This window comes from Dasypus novemcinctus, chromosome 4 (assembly GCF_030445035.2).
Source record: "Dasypus novemcinctus isolate mDasNov1 chromosome 4, mDasNov1.1.hap2, whole genome shotgun sequence".
Lineage (NCBI taxonomy): Eukaryota > Metazoa > Chordata > Mammalia > Cingulata > Dasypodidae > Dasypus > Dasypus novemcinctus.
This window is the reverse complement of record NC_080676.1, coordinates 51,241,519-51,261,943: the sequence shown is the minus strand read 5'-3', so window position 1 is coordinate 51,261,943 and position 20,425 is coordinate 51,241,519. Positions and strand designations below refer to the sequence as shown.

General features: G+C 35.1%; 1 protein-coding gene across 13 annotated transcripts in view; it reads left to right on the top strand.

Annotated features, from left to right (window-relative positions):
* Positions 1 to 20,425, top strand: part of TBL1XR1 (TBL1X/Y related 1) — a 161,609-nt gene that overhangs the window by 126,215 nt on the left and 14,969 nt on the right. For all 13 annotated transcript variants that reach the window (XM_058295360.2, XM_071214621.1, XM_071214626.1 and 10 more), the window contains 8 exons: positions 1,446 to 1,668; positions 2,543 to 2,675; positions 3,031 to 3,172; positions 5,948 to 6,011; positions 6,110 to 6,207; positions 7,482 to 7,542; positions 16,298 to 16,419; positions 16,560 to 16,634. In XM_058295360.2, the coding sequence (XP_058151343.1) occupies positions 1,503 to 1,668; positions 2,543 to 2,675; positions 3,031 to 3,172; positions 5,948 to 6,011; positions 6,110 to 6,207; positions 7,482 to 7,542; positions 16,298 to 16,419; positions 16,560 to 16,634 (861 nt within the window). In that variant the 5' untranslated portion in view covers positions 1,446 to 1,502. The remainder of the gene's footprint in view (positions 1 to 1,445; positions 1,669 to 2,542; positions 2,676 to 3,030; positions 3,173 to 5,947; positions 6,012 to 6,109; positions 6,208 to 7,481; positions 7,543 to 16,297; positions 16,420 to 16,559; positions 16,635 to 20,425) is intronic.

Genomic DNA, 20,425 nt, shown 5'->3' with positions numbered 1-20,425 from the left:
GCTTTTGCCTAAAGTCCATGAATAGATAGATAATAGCATTTTACCTTATTTTGATTTCAGGTGTTACTGTGTTTCCCCTTTCCTCAGCATTTTTAAATTGAAGCATTCGCAATTTCTATGTCAATTTGATTATTATATAGCATACTAAGATGGATCTCATTTTTGTGTTTCATTATCTCAATGAGTGAAAAATCCTCCAATACTAAATTAATGTGTCCTTATTGTTTTTAGCACTTGCCCTCCCAAAGTATGCTTTATTACAGAGGGAGATAAACAAATTCTGCCAGTGGCCAGAGATGAAGTCTCATTTTATCTGAAATTTTTTTGGTAAATTTTACATACTACTCCACAATTTATCTGTTTTGTTTTTAATAATATTTTCAGCTTCTTATGGTTTAAAATACCTTCTCCTGCTCTACAAACATTCCATTACAATTGATAATTCAGAAAGACATGCTGTGTTTTTGTAACTTAATGCGCCGCATCACACCACTGTAGATTGGCAGTCGTGTATGTTCCCCAGTTTAAGTGTCACATTACCAGGCTTCACAGATGCATGCTCCTAGCTAATTTGTGCCATTTCTATTTCTGACTTGCTCTATGTCTGTCTCTTCTTGTATTCACTGGAGAACTTTTTATTAATCATGAACTTCCTAATACCAGTGGGCAGAGCTTTTGAAAATTAAAGCAACTCTGTAAAATTAAGGAGTACTGCCTGTGAATTATAGTGGTGCTTTTCAAAAGTTAGCAGTTTATGCATGGGAATTACCCAGAGAGCAGGCAGATTCCTGAACCCACATGAGACATTCTGCTTCTATAGGTTCAAATCTGCATTTCTAACAAGTTGTTCTGGATCATACTTTGAATAGCACTGGATTAAGAGATCCCAGTTGCCACTGACTAGCTGTGACCTTAAACAAGGTTTTAATCCTTGATTTGCTTGCATTTCAGCATTAGTAAATTGAGATGATTGGCTGGCATCATATCAGAAGTCTATTTCTTCTTTAATATTTTAGACAGATCACAAACTTTTGTGTACAACAAAGCTGTTCTAAAAGTCTTTAGGCCTAAAAAAGTTTTTACTATAATGTAGCACTAAACCTCATAAGGACTGTTCTGTTTTGGTCATTGCAATTTTAGAATCTTACCATTAGAACCTTTTTATCATCTGAGCCTACATTTTATTATCCCTTTCAATTTCAGCCATGACTTTTTCAGCTATATCTCTGCAGTATTTGACAAAAATATGAACTAGGAGAAAAGGAACATTTAAACAGCTATTTGTAGTCATCTTTTGCAGTTTCCTTTTTTCCCTCTTATTACTGAGTTCAGAAAATTATTTAAATGTGTTTTTTTAGTGAAATTTCTGCTATTGATTTGTATGAATGCAAATAACCCCAGGTGTTATCTTTGATTTTTCTTTTTTCAAAATTTTTAAAATCCAGGATGGTACCTTGTTTGATGGTCGACCAATAGAATCCTTGTCACTAATAGATGCCGTAATGCCTGATGTAGTACAAACAAGACAACAAGCTTATAGAGATAAACTTGCGCAGCAACAGGCAGCAGCTGCTGCAGCTGCCGCAGCTGCAACAAACCAACAAGGATCTGCAAAAAATGGAGAAAACACAGCAAATGGGGAGGAAAATGGAGCACATACCATAGCAAGTAAGCTGAGAATTTTTCAGAATTCCTTTTCAGAGAAAATATTTTGATACTATGCCACCTTCTAAGCTGCAATTGTATCAGATAAATTCATTCCCTAATGATTTCCTCTAATTTGAATTATGCATTTCAGATTTTTTTTTCCTGAAGCGCCAAAGCCAAGTTTACTTTCATTGACTTTCTTTCTTTTTAAAATCCTTGGAAACCATTTTTCCACTCTAAATGAATTTTTGCATCTGCATTTTGATTTCCAAATAAAGTTTGTAGTAGTTGTTATTAACAGATAAGTGCTGATATTGAAATATACAAGCAACTCTAATGTTATGAATGATATCAGCAACCCCTACTGGTAGAAATTCAGAATAGTATTGGCACGGGTTATATTTAATTCATACCATTTTATCATTTTAGCCATGTTTGGATCTGACCATTTATAGTCCTTTCTACCACTACCCCTGTTCCCCCATCTCCCCATCCCCCCATCCCCCCATCCCCTTGAGTCCTACCTCTAAATACACACTCATGTACATATTTCTTTTAGAACGCATATGATCAATCATATATTTTTTTAGAGTTATTGCCCCCCTACCCCGTTGTTTGCTCTCACTGTCCACTTGTCCTCTGTAGGAGGCACCAGGAACTGAATCTGGGGCTTCCCTTGTGGGAGGGAGGTGCGCCATCAACCTGAGCCACCTCCACTCCCTGGTCATTCATATTTAACTATAGATAGGCTTTTATTTTTAAAAATGTTACATTATATATTAGCAAGTAAAATATTTGGCTTAAAATCTGACCCCCGCCCCCGCCCCCCCACTCCTGCCCCAAGACGTTGTAATGCCATCTAAATGGAATGTTCTACATCTTTCTTGTGATGCAGATAATCACACTGATATGATGGAAGTGGACGGTGATGTTGAAATCCCTCCTAATAAAGCAGTGGTGTTACGGGGCCATGAATCTGAAGTTTTTATCTGTGCCTGGAACCCTGTTAGTGATCTCCTGGCATCGGGGTATGTTTCTCAAAGTGAAACTAAAATGGTGGTTTTTCATGTCTTTGTAGATTATATACACTTAAAATATCTATTATTTACATTTATTTATATTTTCACGGTTTTGTTTGTGGTTAAATTGCCTCTGAAAATCTTTATTTCTTCATGAAATAATTTTGATAAGTTTTAATTAAACCTACTGGAGGAGTGCTTGGGGGTCCCAAAGTGAAGAATGGGAAAAATACTGGAAATGGAAATTCCTGATAGTCCATAGTTTGTAGTTTCCTTATTAATAATAGATTATAAGTATGTTGGTTTGACTCTTGTGATTCTCAAGAATATCATAAAGATTTAAAATATATTGCATACTTTATAGGTCTGGAGATTCAACAGCAAGAATATGGAATCTTAGTGAAAATAGCACTAGTGGCTCCACACAGTTAGTACTTAGACATTGCATACGAGAAGGAGGGCAAGATGTTCCAAGCAACAAGGATGTAACATCTCTAGATTGGAATGTGAGTATCACTACATTAGTAGATGGGGTCACTAACATTATTTCTCTTAGCTTCAGACTAATGGCAGGTTTTTCCATTTGTTCATTTATTTTGGATTTCACTAACTAGTAAGAGCAACAGTAGTCCCTATCCCCAAATGTCACATTAAGGCTGCCCTGCAGTAGTCAGACCAAAAGATTCAGTTTCCAGCATTTCCGTTTATCCAGCAGCATAACTTGGGTAAAAATGTTACTTAACCACTCTCCTTCATTTTCCTTACATATATAGTAGAAGTGTAATAATGCTACCTATATAAGTGAGGTAATAGATGGAAATCCTTAGCACAATAATAGGCATATCCTAAATCCTGAACAATGAAGCCCTCTGTTAGGGATAGAAGAAATATATGGAGTGGGGCGGGGGGGCAGTGTCTTGATTTTCTCATTTTGCTGTGAAATGATGAAAATTTCATTGCCAGATGCCTTTTAGGAACCATTAGCCTAGATTACTTTTATGTTTATTCCATTTGTTTGTAGGGATTTTATAATTCTTTGATTCTATTTATGGATTCAGGTAGGTAGGCACAGAACATCTTTCTGGGATAACTCAAATACTTTCACTTATCAAACACTTTGATTTCAGTGTTAATAAAACTTTCCCCTTTCATTTTCTGTGGATGATTCCCAGCTAAGTTTGTTTTCATCATTCTCAAGATTATAGAAAGTTAGCATTATTAAAGTTCCTATATTTTTTTCCTTTATCCCATGTTGCCTTTTCTCCTTCATTACCATTTGCATCTATCTCTTTCCTTCCCACCTCTCTGAGAATCCTCTTAGACTGTTCCAGTGATGCCAAGAATTAAAGGAGCTGGCTGTCCTTTTCTCAGCAAGTGAACAGTAGCATCCTTTCTGCTTCTGGCCTCTATTCAGAATTTTTTTGTGGGATTTTCCAAAGGATCTTCCAGATATTCCAAGGAAGAGATAGATCTTTTAAAACAATCACTCTAGCTAACGTTCTGAGTTAATATGTACTTCTTCCAGAACTCATAGCTAGTTTTTTTCCCTGGTTTTTTGTTTTTTGATTTTCATTTTCAGCATTCTTCTCCACAATTTTCAGCAACATATCTGCCCTTCCCTTTCTATAAACTCTTCACAATTGTAAAAATTCAAAGGGGTTTAGCACATTGCAGTATTTGGTTATAGGATCAGGATTAAAATTTATCTTCTTAAAATGGACCTTTATATCTTAAGTCAGGGGACTTAAAACTTATGCTCCCTAGCTCAGAAATCATGTTAATTTAAAGAAACATATAGTTTATGCTGAAAAGGATGGTTATTCTATATTGGTTTGCGCTTGGTAATTCTGCCTGCAAGCTATAGTTTTAAGTCTGGACTTTTCAAAAATGTTTTATATTCACCTTCCCACTAAAACCATTGATTAATGGTTCTTTTCCATGGCTAAAAGCAAGAGCCTGTGAGATAGCTCATGTATAAAATATTCTTTTCCTGTGCTAGTAGTCCCTGAACTTAAAACATCTGGGGACCATTAGTTCAAAGGCAATTTCATATTGTGCACAGCCTGGACGTAGATGTTTGCTGTTGGCCTCAATGTGGCTCCTTCTTCCTTAGATAGAGCCATTGGGGATTTTCTTTTTCTTTTTTTTCTTTTTCTTTTTCTTTTTTTTGAGAAGAAACGCAGGAGCTTTATTGTCAATATTCTTATCATTGAAGCGAAGAATTGATAATAAAGGAAGCATATTTCATTCAGTGATTGAGAGCCCACAGAGGTGGGCTAGGAAGAGCCCAAAGTTCCTGAACAAGGTATCTTTGCAGAGGACACGGCACTTCTGGTTGCAGAATGCAGAAGGTGCAGTGACCACTCAGACATAGGGAGTATTTGACTCCTGACAGGACTGAGTCTTTGGCCTCTAGAACTATCATTTGTTGTTTGGTTTTTTGTTTGTTTGGGTCAGTTTCCTGTAGAGCTAAGTAACTTGAGAGGTCTTCAATGAGGAGTTCTTCTTTTGAGTGCCCTTACCAGGAAGTATGAAGAAGGTTCTGTCTCTTTAGTAATGTTTACTCCTCTCAGCAGTAGACTGTTTAATGCAATCTGTAACTTTTGCATTTGCACACAGTAAGTCAGATCTGTCCTTCCATTGCACCATTCAACAAGGCAGGACATACAGCAAGGGGATTTTTTGTTCAGTCAAATGTATCTGAGTTCCTCCACATAGTAAAATAATTCTAGGCATTTGTGCTCATTTCATTAATTGCACCTTTTATAGGTAAGGATTTCATAATGAGAAAGAATTAAGAAAGGAAACAAACATTAAATGATTATTAAGAATCCGATAATCTGAAATGTCAGTATTGTTTGGAGAAAACACATATACATGCTTCCTTTAGACAGTAAAGGAGCTGGAGGGCCATAGAAAAACTTGTAGCCATAGTTAAATAGTGTGGAAGGTTTTGCATTTTCTTTCTGTTAAATCTGTTGAATCTATGAGAGTACAGTAGACCTTTAGCATTTATGATGGTCATTTTGTTAATCTTGCTTCAGAACAATTACTTATATTGTTGCGATTTAGATAAAAGACACACTAACTAAATGATTACAGCCACCACACTAGCTTCACAGCCGTGAAGGGGATTTCAAGGGGCTTTGGCGATGCACACAAATAGACAAAACTGAAAACTTTTGAGGCAGATAATGTGCTTTAGGTGGGATTTAAACATGAAATAATAACAAATATTCTTTCGGGATTATATAATTGAGAGAAATGTGTTTCTCTGACAGAGTGAAGGTACACTTCTAGCAACTGGTTCATATGATGGATTTGCCAGAATATGGACTAAAGATGGTAATTGAAGCATTTTCCTTTTCATATCATTGTTGTTGATCTAAGTTACGAAGTTTACAGTTTTTAGTAATTTGAATGTTTTTCTTTTTATATTTTAGGTAATCTTGCTAGCACCTTGGGGCAGCATAAAGGCCCTATATTTGCATTAAAATGGAATAAGAAAGGAAATTTCATCCTAAGTGCTGGAGTAGACAAGGTAAAAGATCATTAAACTAAGTTCTGTAAAGGTTAATATGTTGCAGAGTATAATTTAAAGTCATATTTGTTCCTTTCTGCTAATCACATAAACAATTAAAGCATTCACATTTGGGAAATTCAAGTGTGATTTATGAGAGTAATAGAGTTCCCACGTTTTCTATCAGCTCATTCCTCAATCTTTTCATCAAATGCCTTTCATCTCTTAATCTCCGTGACCACTCATATTTGTTGGAATTTGAGCCATAATGAATGTCATACTTCTCCCACTCTTTTCTTCCTTTCTACAGTTTTCATTTATCTCCTCAGTGAATGTGGCTCTGAGGTGATTTAATGGGAAATCCTAGGGCCAGTCTGCTAGCTGAACTCCTGGTGCTTAATTGAAAATGTATCAAAGGCAAGATTTTTCTAATTTTATTCACCTAGCTAGGCTGGTGAATATGGATAGGTCCAAAATATGGCCTCTATCATCCTTCCTTTCCTAAGGTTATACCTTCCACCAGCTACCAAAATCAATGAGAGAAGAATAAGTTTATTTTAATTCAGGAAAGGTCGTATTAACAGAGGAGAGTTAACTTAGTGTGGTGTCAGAAAGGGAAGTGACAAGAAACTGGCTCAGGCTACTTATTTATTGAGGAATTTAGAAAGTGATGACAAAATGGGAAGGAAAGTGAAAGGAGGCCCAGAAGGGATGAGGAAAACCTGTTAAGAGTCATCACAGCCACTATATAGTACTTTAGGTCCCTGAAATCATAAATTGATGGATGGGAGGGTGTTAAAGGAAATGAGAATATGTCCATATATTCAAGCTGCCTTTTTATGTAAATGCAAGCTTTAAAGACATATCAATATTGAGAACTAGCTGATTTGCTCTATTAACCAAGAATTTGCTACCTTATAGGTAAACAGCTATAAAAATCTTACATTAAATACACTGTGTTAAATGGAGTTTCTTAAGCAAGGACTAGCTTTTATTTCTCTTTGGGTCTGTAGAATCTAATATAATGCTTGGCACTTGGCAGACAATAAAAACTGCTATTTGAAGTAAGTCGACTGATGAAAAATCACCAGGGAAAAATTAAACTGCTTAATAGTCATTTTTCCCCAAATTGGAGTATAACTTTGTACTATGTGGCATGAAGTAAATGTTAAAAATTAAATCCTATCTGACATTTCATGTTGCTTTAATTCAGTTAGGCATCTAACTTACGCACCTGTGATAAACTCTGTTTATCATAGCAATTTAAATTTTTTTGTTTTTCCTCTTTAACTCAGACTACAATTATTTGGGACGCACATACTGGTGAAGCCAAGCAACAGTTTCCTTTTCATTCAGGTAAGTCTTTAGCGTTTACATGAGAACCATAGCTTTCTTTTTTCTGGTTAAACTTTTAGTGCATTTAAATTCTTGAGATATCAAATGTCAATCTTATTACTAGTTCTATCAGGAGCTGATGTTCCATGATTGTTAAATTATCAGAGGATCATCACACTTTTCTGTGAAATGTACCGTAAAGCATTCATAGCCTGATGCAACTAGGGATGGTATTATTTAACATAGACTTTGAATGTCATTTTCACCCTGCTTAGTAAGTTAAGACTTGAGCAAGTCTCTTAACCTTTCCGAACCTCCTTTTCTCTATCTGTAAATGAGCAATAATAATAATACCTATTTGTTATGAGGATAAGACTAAATGATGGGAAATACTGTATAAACTCTTACAGATTAAGTGTTGTCCTTTCTCATTTGGATTGATTTATATAAATCAGTCCTGTGTACATGAATTAAAAAAACAAACAAAAAACCAACTTTTTGGGAGGCAGAGGGAATGAGGACTTGGTATCTTACGTGGGTTCCTCTCTTTTTAGGAAATGTTTAAATTTGATATTTTTCCAGTATGAAGTATTTGGAATCTAATATGTAATAATGATTCTCTAAGAATATTGACATTTCAGGAGCAATTTTGGCCCATTGTTTTGATCAAAATGGCCAATCCCCTCTGAAACAATTGTAAAATAAAGCCAGAGTATGTAGAGCTTTTATATATATCTGTTGAGCCCTACCTTGTCATTACATCTCATTTCATTTGGCACTCTTGTTAGTGTTTCTTCTCCTTTGAATATTTATAGGTACTGGTTTTACCAGAATTTTTACCCAAACAGAGAAATGTTCCCTTAATATGTCAACCCTTGATAAGACCACTGCTAGTTTACACAATGCCTTTGTTCAAGAAGACACCCCTCCTGTTTTGTAAGGAGAGATGCCTGGATGGGGAGATGTTGTTGGGCAGAGTTTTGATTTGGAGGCTAACTAAAATAACCCTGATCATTTTCAAATCTTTGGTAATGTCCTTTTTACAAATAGCATCATCACCTTCAAAATTGAAATGGAGTTTCTGGCATTTTACTTTTTTCTCTGTTTAGTATGACTCACCAAGCCAAATAAAGTGCAGAATGATTTTTTGTAGTGTCTGGATAATTGCAGTACTTACATACATTTGCAAATGTTGCAGCTCAAGTAATGCTTACCACACTTAACAAGCCTTTACACATCAGTATTTGTTTACCTGTTTTACTTCCTTTTCACCTTTGCCTCTAACCCTCTCCCAGATAAAATTCTCTTGGGCCTCTGACTAATCTTCCTGAAAGTTTCTCCTACTTCCTAAGAGTGTTGTAAAGTTGAAATTAGTGTATGAGTGACAATAATCCTAGCTGTCTTCTAGTGAGTAGCAATTTTGTATTAGAGATGGTACTGTTAGTATACATTAACCAATTTAGTACCAACTACAACCTTATGAGGTAGACATGTATCAAAATCATTTTACAAATGAGCCAAACGTTCCATTTACCCATAGTATTCTTTCTTATTACCATATGCCCCCCCCCCTTTAAAAACAGCTTTATTGGGCTATAATTGACATAAAATGATCTGTACATATTTAAATTGTACAGTTTGATACATTTTGACAAATGTAGACATCTTTAAACCTGCCATCTTCAAAAGTTTTCTCCTGCCCCTTTGTGATACCTCCTCGACCCCATCCCCAGGTAACCACAGATTTGCTTTCTGTCACTTAGGTTATTTACATTTTGTATAATTTAACATAAATGGAATCATACAATATGTACTCTTTTTTTTTTTTTGGCCTGTCTTTAACTCTGCATGATTATTTTGAATTTCTCTATGTTAATAGGTGTCAATGGCACATTTCTTTTTATTGCTGAGTAATAGTCTGTTATGTGAATACACCACAGTTGGTCTATACATTTACCTGTGAAAGGAAATTTGTGTTCTTTGAGCTTTTGTAAATAAAGCTGCTTTGAACTTTCACATAAAAGTCTTTTTATGGAAGTTTCCTTTTATTTCTCCTGGAGTAAATATTTAGGAGTAGAATGACTGGATTATATTTAGGTTTATGTTTAATTTTTTAAGAAATTGCCAAATGGTTTACATTCTTACTAGCGGTGGATGAATGTTCCAGTCTGTCCATGCCCTTGCCAGTACTTGGTATGTGGTCAGTCTTTTTAATTCTACTGTCTTTAATAGGTGTGTAGTGATGATCCCACTGTGTTTTTATTTGTATTTTTAATGATGTTGAACATCATGTCATGTGCTAATTTGCCATCTGTGTTTTATCTTTGGTGAAATGTCTGTTCAAATCTTCAGACCTGTTATTTAATTGAATTGTTTTCTTATTAATGAGTTTTGAGCATTCTCTATGTTCTGGTTAAGTCCTTTTTATATCCAGCACTTTGGACGGACAGTATATGCTTTATGTATATTTTCTCCCAATCTTTGGTTTCTCTTTGCATTCTTTAATAATATCTCTTTAAAACAAGACATTCTTAATTTTGTTAATTCCCATAACATTAATTTGTTCTTTTATGCATCAGGCTTTTGGTATCTATCTGATTTGCTATTTTCTTGAGATGGATGCTGAGGGCATTGATTTGAGACTTCTTCTCTTTTCTAGTAATGTACATTTAATGCTATAAATTTACCTCTACTATTTAATGCCATCCTATAATATTTTTATATCTTGTGTTTTTATTCAGTTCAAAATACCTTCTTAATTCTATTTTGATTTCTCGTTTGACCCATGGATTATTTAGAAGTGTGTTATTTAGTTTCTGAGTATATGGGGATTTTGCAGAGATCTTCCTGATATTTATAATTTAGTTCCTTTCTTCCAATAAAAGTGAAATAGGTAACGTTATTTGGTAATGTTCAAATCTGATAGCTTTACCTGTTTACTCTCTACTCCTTCCATCTGTTATTGGGGAGAAAGTTATTGAAATCTCCAATAGTAGTAATTAGTGGAAAAAATTGGGAAAAAAATTCACTTGCTTTCTTTGAAGCTCTAGAGCTTTTTACTTCGTGTTTTTCAAACAATGTTATTAGGTGTATAAACATTTAAGAATATTTTGTCCTTGTTTTGAATTGACTCTTAATCACTGTGAAATGACCCTCTTTTTCTTGTTATTGCGCTAATGCTTGGAAATATTTTATATTCATACATACAACCACTCTAGGTTTCTTTTGGTTAGTGTTAGCATGGTGTATATATATGTGTGTGTGTGTGTGTATACACACACACACATATATATATTTCCATACTTTCAATCTAGGGGTGTCTTTATATTTGAAGTATGTTTTGTGTAGGTAGCATATACTTCGGTCTTAGTTTTTAAATTCAGAATCATACTCTTTACCATTTCATTATAATATTTAGACCATTTATACTTAATGTGATTATTGGTATGGATACATTTAAATTCTTGTATTCTGTTTTTCCATTTCCTCACTTTTTCTGCATTTGATTAGATCAATTATAATTAACTGTTATTCTTTGTTTTGTTATTGAATATAATTCTTTATTTTGTTATTTTACTGGTTACTTTAAGATTTGTAGTGCTCAACTTTAACTTAGCAACTTTCATCGTTTCAAGTATATTTAAAAGAAGTTATTTAAATAAAGTAAAACTTTTTTTTTACTCAGCTCCCATTTCTGGCATTCCTTGCATAGATACATATTTCCATCTGATCATTTTTCTCTACCTGAAATACTTCCTTTAACATTTCTCAGAGATTGAGTCTTCTGGTGATGATTCTTTTTCACCTTCATTTTTGAATGGTATTTTTAATCTTTTCTCTCTGGGTACTTTTAAGATTTTTCTCTTTATCATTGGTTTTAAACAATTTGAATATGGTATACTTTGGTACAGTTGTCTTCATGTTGGTAGCTTTTTGTTTTTTCAGTCTTCTGTGTGCTTTTTGTTTGGGAAAGTTTCTATGCTATGTCTTCAATTCACAAGTCTTTCCTTCTGTAGCATCTAATCTGCGGTTTACCCCATTTAGTGCATTTTATCTCATACACTATAGTTTTCATCTTTGGAAGTTTGGTTTAGGTCTTTTATATATCCTCCATATCTTGCTTAACTTTAAAAATGTCACAAATCCTTTAGAGTCTTTTGTTAGCTAATTGTAACATCTGTGTTCAAGGTCAGTGTCAATGACTTGACTTCATTTTTGGTCATATTATCCTGCTTCTTTGCATGCCTGACCTGGTAGCTTTGATTGGAAGCGAGACATGGTGGATTTTTACCTTGTTGGTTGCCGGCTATTGTTCTGTTCTTAGAAATATTTGCAAACTTTTTGTTCTAGGACATCGTTTAGTTACTTGGAAACAGTTTGATCAGTCTTGTTGTTGGGCTGCACTAAAGCAGTGCTCAATGTAGGGCTAATATTTTCTATTACTGAGGCAAGAACTTTTATGTGTACTGTACTCAGTGTTCCATGAATCATGAGGTTTTGTAGTCTGACTGGTGGATATAGGTTCTGTTCCCTGCCTTGAAGATCAGGCATTGTTTCTTCTAATCCTTTTGCTTGGTTCTTTTCCTGGCCTCAGCTAGTTTTTTTAAAACACAGATGTGCTGGTTAATACCCAGTTGAGGGAAGTGGATTTGGCTCAATGGACAGAGTATCCGCCTACCACATGGGAGGTCCAAGTTTCAAACCCAGGGCCTCCTGACCTGTGTGATGAGCTGGCCCATGCACAAGGCTGATGCACGCAAGGAGTGCCCTGCCACGCAGGCGTATCCCCTGCATAGGGGAGCCCCATGTGCAAGGAGTGCACCCCTTAAGGAGAGCTGCTTAGTACGAAAAAAGTGCATCCTGCCCAGCAGTGGGGCTGCACACACGGAGAGCTGACGTAGCAAGATGACACAACAAAGAGACACAGATTCCTGGTGCCGCTGACAAGAATCCAAGTGGACACAGAAGAACACACAGCGAATGGACACAGAGAGCAGACAACTGGGGCGGGGGGGGGGGGGCGGTCAGGGAAGGGGAGAGAAATAAATAAAAAATACAGCTTTAAAAAAAAATACCCAGTTGAATAATACCCATCAGGACTTACTGTCGATCTTCAGAAATCTGTGTCCGCATAGCTCTCTTCTCCACAGTTCTCTGTCCCCTGAACTCTAGCTTCCTTGATCTCTCTAGTCTCCTCAACTCAGGAATTCCATCCAGGTAGAGCCGTGTTTCCTGTGCCATGTCCCAGAAGTTCTTTGCAGATTCTGAGCGTGGTCAAATTTTAGGGCATTTCGTTGGTTTCCCATTTCTCTGGGACCACTGTACTTTGTTGCCTGATGTCCTGTGTCTTGAACTATTATTTCATATATTTTATAAGTTTTTTTTGTTTTGTTTTAGATGGGTGGTCCTCATTACCCCGTCTTGGCTGGGAGTGGAAGTCTACCATGTTTTTTGTTTTTGTTTTTATTTTTATTGTTTTTTCTTACCATGTTTTTAAAAAATTTCATTTATAATAACTTCTTTCTTTTTTCCAATTATACTCTAGCATGAAGTGTACAAAGTAGATGAGTAATAAATGTGCCTTTCTCCCCTTTCCTCATAAATTTTTTTTTCTCCCTTTTTAAATTACAGAGGCTCCATGAGTTAATGAAAATAAATTTGGGAGAGACAGAAATTTGAGTCTTAGCTTCAGTATTTTAAAAGATTGTGTATTCTTAGAAAATTAATTAACTTTTCTTAGCTTCTTTTATCATGTGTGAAATGAGACCAGTAATAGCAAACACACTTCTTATATATTGTTTGCATAAAAATACATTTTATATTAGGAATGTGTTCTTAACTTGTATTATGTAGACTCATTTTATCTTAAGAATAAATATAATATAATAAGGAATTATGCATTCCTAGACTACAACAGTCTCCATTGTAGTTTATGTACCAGATATATCACAGAAGCATTAATCATGTAACTCATTTGTATCTTTCTCCCTCTCCCCTCAGTTATCCTCTTTAACTGCTTATATAGTTTTGTGCACTCTGAATCTTAAATGTATATTTGTTTTAATGCTACTTTTAATTTTGTATCCTCTTCTCTAGCATTTTGCAAACTACTCTGTCCCAAATTAATACCCTAATGTACCATGTATATTGGCCTTTTTTAAACCTTTCATTATATCTTTAATCTCTCTTCTAAAGTAATTCAGTTTTTCAGATCTTTATCTCCCACCACTCAACACTACAGTAATTGTTTGCCAAAGAAACATTTTAAGATGGTTTTAAAAATACTTTTCCTCCCCCTCCCCCCCATTGTTTTTGCTGTCTATGTCCATTTGCTGTGTGATCTTCTGTATTTATTTCTCTTTTGGTCTTCTCGTCTTTCTAAAAATGTTTTAAGTAATGATATTTAATAGTTACTGAATCAGGTTCTGGGAAGAAAAACAATTCAAACCACACAGTTCAAGAAAGGGAATTTAATGCAAGGAAATAGTTACAGAGATGTTGGAAGAGCAAAGTAACAGAAGAAAGTCAGGCAACCCAGAGATTAACAACTGCAGGAAACCTAAGACTGTAGAGAAAAAGGCAGGAGCCAACTGCCTAGTGGTAATTGGAACCTTAGAGGAGAGGCTGCCTGGCAAAAGCTGGAGCCAAGGAGTAATAGCATCCATTGCCAGAGATTTAGAGAGGAAGAGGGAGGGAGAGATGAGAGTGAAATTGCTTGTCTGTTTCTTTTCTGGGCTAATGACAGGGTCTTCCATCCTATAAACTCACCTGTAAGTCAGTAGGCACAGGATCCTGGGAAATGTAATTTGCAGGGGCCAGCTGTCTGGGTTGCAGGGCAGAGTGTGGTAAGGAGTGTGTCTGAGAGCAAACTGACAAATGAACAGGACAGTCTTGCCCTCAGAAGTTGTGATACATTAAACAGCAGTTCTCACAGTACCAATAAAAGTTGGCCCGTATTTTTATTTAGGGGCTGATTTGGGTTGGGTTCCCCCAGAGGCAGTCTCTGAGTATAGTAAGAGTGATTTATTAAGGAAATCCTCCCAGGAGAAACAAATCAGAAAAGGCGGGAAGTGGGTGAGGAAGGGGGTAGAAGTCAAGCAGGGAGCACTTTGTGGTGAAGAAATCCCAGTTTCAGCCTGTTCCAGAGGGAAGCTCTGGGGTGTTTATTATACCTCAGAGTTTTTCTCATCTTGGGCCAGAGGTGCTAGGTTTTTAAAAACCCATAGTCTCCCCTCACCACACATACATACATCCTACTCAGCAGCAGAGCAAAGCAATTCTCTGAATCATAAGACTTTGTTTTTCCCTTTCTTTTTACTACTCCTGTCTGTATTTGCAAGCTCTTAAGCATGACATATTCCTTGGCTTATCAGTATAACAGTGCTCAAAACACGTTTATAATATGCTTAATCTTAACATAGCCAATTACTACTATTCTTAGATACACACAATTAGGGAGTGTCCTTTTTTCCTTCCCATAGACATCAGCTTTGCTTTATTAATTTCATTGAGTTTCTAATGATACATACATGCAGTTTTATTTTAACCCTCCTGTTTTTCTTGACCTCAATTGTTCTAAATCAGAACAATTAGAAGAATAAACTCTTTCTGTAAAGGCCAGAAAATATTTCAGACATTGCAGGCCATAAGGTCTTTTTTGCAACCAGACAAGTCTGCCACTGAGTGCAAAAACAGCCATGGATAAATAAGTAGCCAAATGAGCTTGACTATGTTGCAATAAAACTTTATTTGTGGACACTAATACTTGAATTTTGCATAATTTCCAAGTGTCACATGTCTTCTGTTGATTTTTCTTTTCCAAGTGATTGAAAATGTAAAATCTTTGCTTAGCTTGTAGGCCATGTAAAAACAGGCAGTAGATTGGATTTGGCTCACGGGCTGTAGTTTACTGACCCCTGCTCTAGATTCAGTGTTCTTAGCATGCTCCTATGGCTTAACCCAATTACTTGCTGTCATTATCTTAATCTGTGTTGCTAATTATAGAGAGCCTTTGCACCTTGCAGTAGGGGAGAAGGAAAGGAAAGCATCTTTAATCATATTAGAGCTAAAATCTGAATTAGTATTAAATGCCAGCTAACTTTTGGATCTCTGGGGTTTAAAATTCAGTGATGTAGATTTTATGAGGTTATGACAACAATCATTTAGAAAAAAAGTAATGTGTAAATTATATGCAACAATATTCCATCAGTTGAGTAGATAATGGAATGTAACTTGGTGTAACATTTCTCTTACCCTTGTAATTTTCCATACCCATCATCGCACTTTATCTTCACAATATCCTTGCGTGTTAAGCATAAAGGTGGTATATTATCCCCATTTTTTAGATGAGGAAACAGTGTAAGTGACTTGCCTTAGAAGCTTCTAATTAGGGAGCAGCAGAACCTAGACTTCTTGTCCATTGAACACTCAGTATTTTAGAAGTAAAGGGAAATATATCATCAAGTTTAATTTCTTTCATTTTACACATGAGAAACCAAAACTCAGTGGGAGTAATTTACAAAACAAGCTCTCAAGACCCTTAATCTCCCAATTATTGAGCTGATTTTCTTTCTGTTAGGCTGTCTCAAATAGTGAAAACTAAAGGGAAATTTATTAGTATTTGTGATATTTAGATACCTTAACTTAAAATTTTTTCTTAGTTTCTTAAAAAGTATAATAAAGTAAAATATGAATGTCCAATCATGGTTTGAAACTAGAGCTCTTAGATTTCAGTACATATAGAATAAATGCAAACCTTGCCCTTTTTCCTTTCCAGCACCAGCACTGGATGTTGATTGGCAAAGCAACAACACCTTTGCTTCTTGTAGTACAGATATGTGCATTCATGTCTGTAAGTTAGGACAAGACAGACCTATTAAAACATTCCAGGGACATACGGTAAGAAACCTTTTTTCCCCCTTTAAAGTGATCATGATGAAAAATTGTTTCGGAGTGGTTTTGAAGATGTATTTTTAAAAACTGCCTATAGAAATCCAAGTCTATAACATGAAAATATGAATATTTACTGTTATTTTCAGAATGAAGTAAATGCTATCAAATGGGACCCAACTGGCAATCTTCTGGCCTCCTGTTCTGATGACATGACTTTAAAGGTAATTTAGTTAATGGGAGAAATGAGGTATATCATGGTTTTTCATTGAATTTTTAAAATTAGGTTTAACACTTATTCTACCCTTTTAGTGTTTAATCATGTGCTTTTTTTGTGTGTTTTGTTTTTGTCTTTCATTGTACGGGTGTACTATAGTTATTTAACCCATCCCTTTTGATGTTCACTGGGATTCTTGCCAGTGTTTTTTTGTTTTTTTTTTTAAACAAATCCATTTTATTGATACATATTAATAAAGCATGCAGATTTTTCAAAGTGTATAATCAGTGGTATCTGGTATAATCACATAAATGTGCATCTATCACTTCAATCGTTATTAGAGTATTCTCATTATTTCATTAATAATAATAAATAAGAAAATTCTTCATCTCTCAGTCTTTGTCCCTGTTGTACATAGCTGCTATTTCTGGCTATTCTTGAGCATATTTATTTACTTTTTAAGCAGTTTTACTGAGATATATTCACATACCATATTATATCGTATTATCTATCCAAAGAATATAATCAGTGGCTTTTAGTATAATCACTGTTGTGCATTCATCACCACAAAAAATTTTAGAACAATTTCATTACTCCAAAAAGAAAAACTCCACACCCCTTAGCTTTCCTTTCCCAGCCCCACATAACCACTAATCTAATTTCATCTTTATACATTGATTTATATTTGCATTTTATTTAAATGGAATCATATAGTTTGTAGTACTTTGGTTTCTTTCACTTAGCATAATGTGTTTTTTGGTCTGATATTGACAATATTGTAGTATTAATACTTGTTCAGCTTCATAGGAAAATGCTCTTATATATGCAGGTTTTCACATGTACTTTTATTATGTTATCCAGTTCTCTGTTCCCTTTTTAAGCTTTCCTTACATGACCTTAGACTTTCCCTTAAAAACTACGTAATAGTACTGCTAGTTGCAAACATTCATCAAGGGCTTTTTCAATATTCTTATTTTCTTTTTTGAAATATAGTATACAAAAATATTTCATTGCAGCATTATAGCCATACAGTCGGAACTAGTGATATTTTAAAATGTGATAAGTTGTCTTCACTATTAGAAAGTTGTATATTACAATTAAATCTAAATTTATTTGTACGTGTAGATATTTGATTAAGTACAGAAGACCATTGGTAGCATTCATGAATTTGACTGAAATTCCATGAATTTTATTTTGCTATTGTACAAATACACGCCACCATTCCTGGGAAACTGAGATATAGCAGTAAATCTCTTAGTAAGTGAGCCTAGATGGCACGGACTTACATTTTTCTTGTTGCATGAATAAAAGCAAAACTGACACCTTGTCCCTAAGCACATCATATACGGCAATTAGGGAAAAGGCATTTTGCACTAATTTCAAAAAAAAAAAAGAGAAGGAGGTAGAAGCCTCAACGCTTTTCTGCAACAAGCTAACTCTGCAATGAAAACATTTTCCTCCCCTTAACTTTATAGTACCAAAGACTGCAGAAATGATGACCCTTACAGATAGGATAATCATATCAGAAAACTACTTTTCTTCCTAACCATGAACAGACTAAATGTACCTTTGGTGACCTGGGTTTTTTCCTTAAATATATCAGCTGTGGTTTTTCTTAAAGAAACACCTCTTCTCCAGTCTGGACTAACTTGCAAACATTGCTAGTAAAAGTGCTTTTCTTAATGTTTTTGTGTCTCTCAGTTTCCTTCCATGCATGTTTAAGTCTTAGAAAATGAAAAACAAACAAAATTATGTAATAAACTACAGTACAGCCCATGGAACAAACTACATGCAGAGAAATGAAAGAAGGCCAGTGGTGGCTGGAGAGCCATAAATCATGGATTGAGTTGTAGCTGGAAAAATAGATTGGGAATAGAAATTGATAGAGTTCTTTTCTTCATCCTAGGATAGTAATAAAAGATCACGTAAGATTTTAAAACAGAAACTAGATGAATGGATAAAGTGTTCATAGGTATTTTCTGAGAACAAGGAATACCAGATTGAGTGCAAAGATCATGTGTTCTGGTTTAGATATGCCAAACTTGAGTCAGCAAGTGAAGATGCTAGGTGGGTTTGATGCTCAGAGGAGAACTCTAAGCTTGAAATGAAAGTTGGATATCCCAACACAACTGGGTAGTCATTGAAAGCCATGAGCATAAATGAAACTGTGTAGGTAGAAAAGTACACAGTGAGAAAAGAGGGAAGTTTATTTTAAAAGATCTTAAGAAAATCCAGCCATTAACAGATCAACAGGGACGGGCTTCCAAAGAGAAACTGAGAAGAAATGCCCAGAGTAGAAAGAGAATAGAATGTAGAGAAGAATATTTAAGAGGAGGTTAGGGATGGGAATGGTCAACACTGTAAGATGCTGTTGAAAGGCCAAAGGAAATATGCTCTGGAAATATGTCTTTTGGATTTATCTAGGTTATAAATACTTAAGAGTACAAAAGTACTTTGAGCTTGCTTCATCTTTTATCAGTTGTTACATAAGTGGGAAATTCAGCTGTTTTTTGGTCATCAGCTGGATTTGGTGTGTGCTTTTGTTAAGCAATATCTTGTAAGATTTCTGTGCCGTCCCCCTCCTCCATGTTTTCATTGAGTGATTTTTGCCAGAAATATTCTCAGTGTAGGGTTTCTTTTAATGTTTCCTTGAAAATAATTTGCATTTTTAATTTATATTTTGATGTTTCAGCTCAGGAAGGGTTACTCTGCTCACTGTTTTAGTTTTAATTGTTCCGTTACTTTCCATGGTTTCTTCTGTTACTTGTAAATTGTATATTTATTTTCTCCATTGAAAAATATTTCCTGATTCTAAATTCTAAAAGGAATTTATAAAGGAATTTATAATGATAGAGCATAAAAAACAGTCCTTCAACATTTTAGGATCATACCCAAGGAACTTCTTGAATGTTGAACTTTGCACCATTTGAAGTTATCAAAAGTCACCTTAGAACAACTACAGTTAATTTAGTCCTCAAGCCTCACAGTACAGAATATTTTAAAGGGGCTTAAAGCTCTATCATTTTTAGAGTTAAATGTAATATATGCATCTTCATTTTTTGCAAATATTTCCTTATTTTTAATTTTTTCAAATATCTTCTTGATTACTATAGTCATCATTCAGGTTATGCCATTCAATCTTTGGATTGGTGAGATAATTTTTTAAAAACTTTATTTTGATATAACTTCAGCCTTACAGGACAGTTGCAAAAATTATTCAACCCCCGTAAAGAGAACCCCAGCATACCCCCATCTGCCCCATATACCCAAATCTACCAGCTTTAACATTTTTCTACCTTTGCCATAACTTTCAATTTATCTGTCTGTCTGTCTATCTATCTATCTATCCATCCTCCATCTTCTGAACATTGAAAACAAGTTGCATGCATTATGCTTCTTGAGCATACAACACTCCCATGTACATTTCCCACAATCAAGAATATTCACTTGGGTATAGTTACCAAGTTCAAGAAATTTAACATTGATGTAAAGCTTATGTTCTGTACTTCAATTTTTCTTATGTCTCAGTAATGTCCTTTTGAGACTTTTCTTCTCTATTCTTAGATCCCATCTAGTGGCAGGTATTGCATTTAATTATCAGTATCTCTTTAGTTTCACTCCTTTTTTTTAAAAATTGTAGACGCATATACAGCATAAATCTTCCCATCTCAACCCCTCCCAGGTATACTAGTGACAATATTGTGTACCTCACCACATCATTACTGGAACTTTCCCTCACAAAATCACTACATTCATTTTGCATTAACTCCCCATTGCCCCTGCTCCCCACCCTTAGCA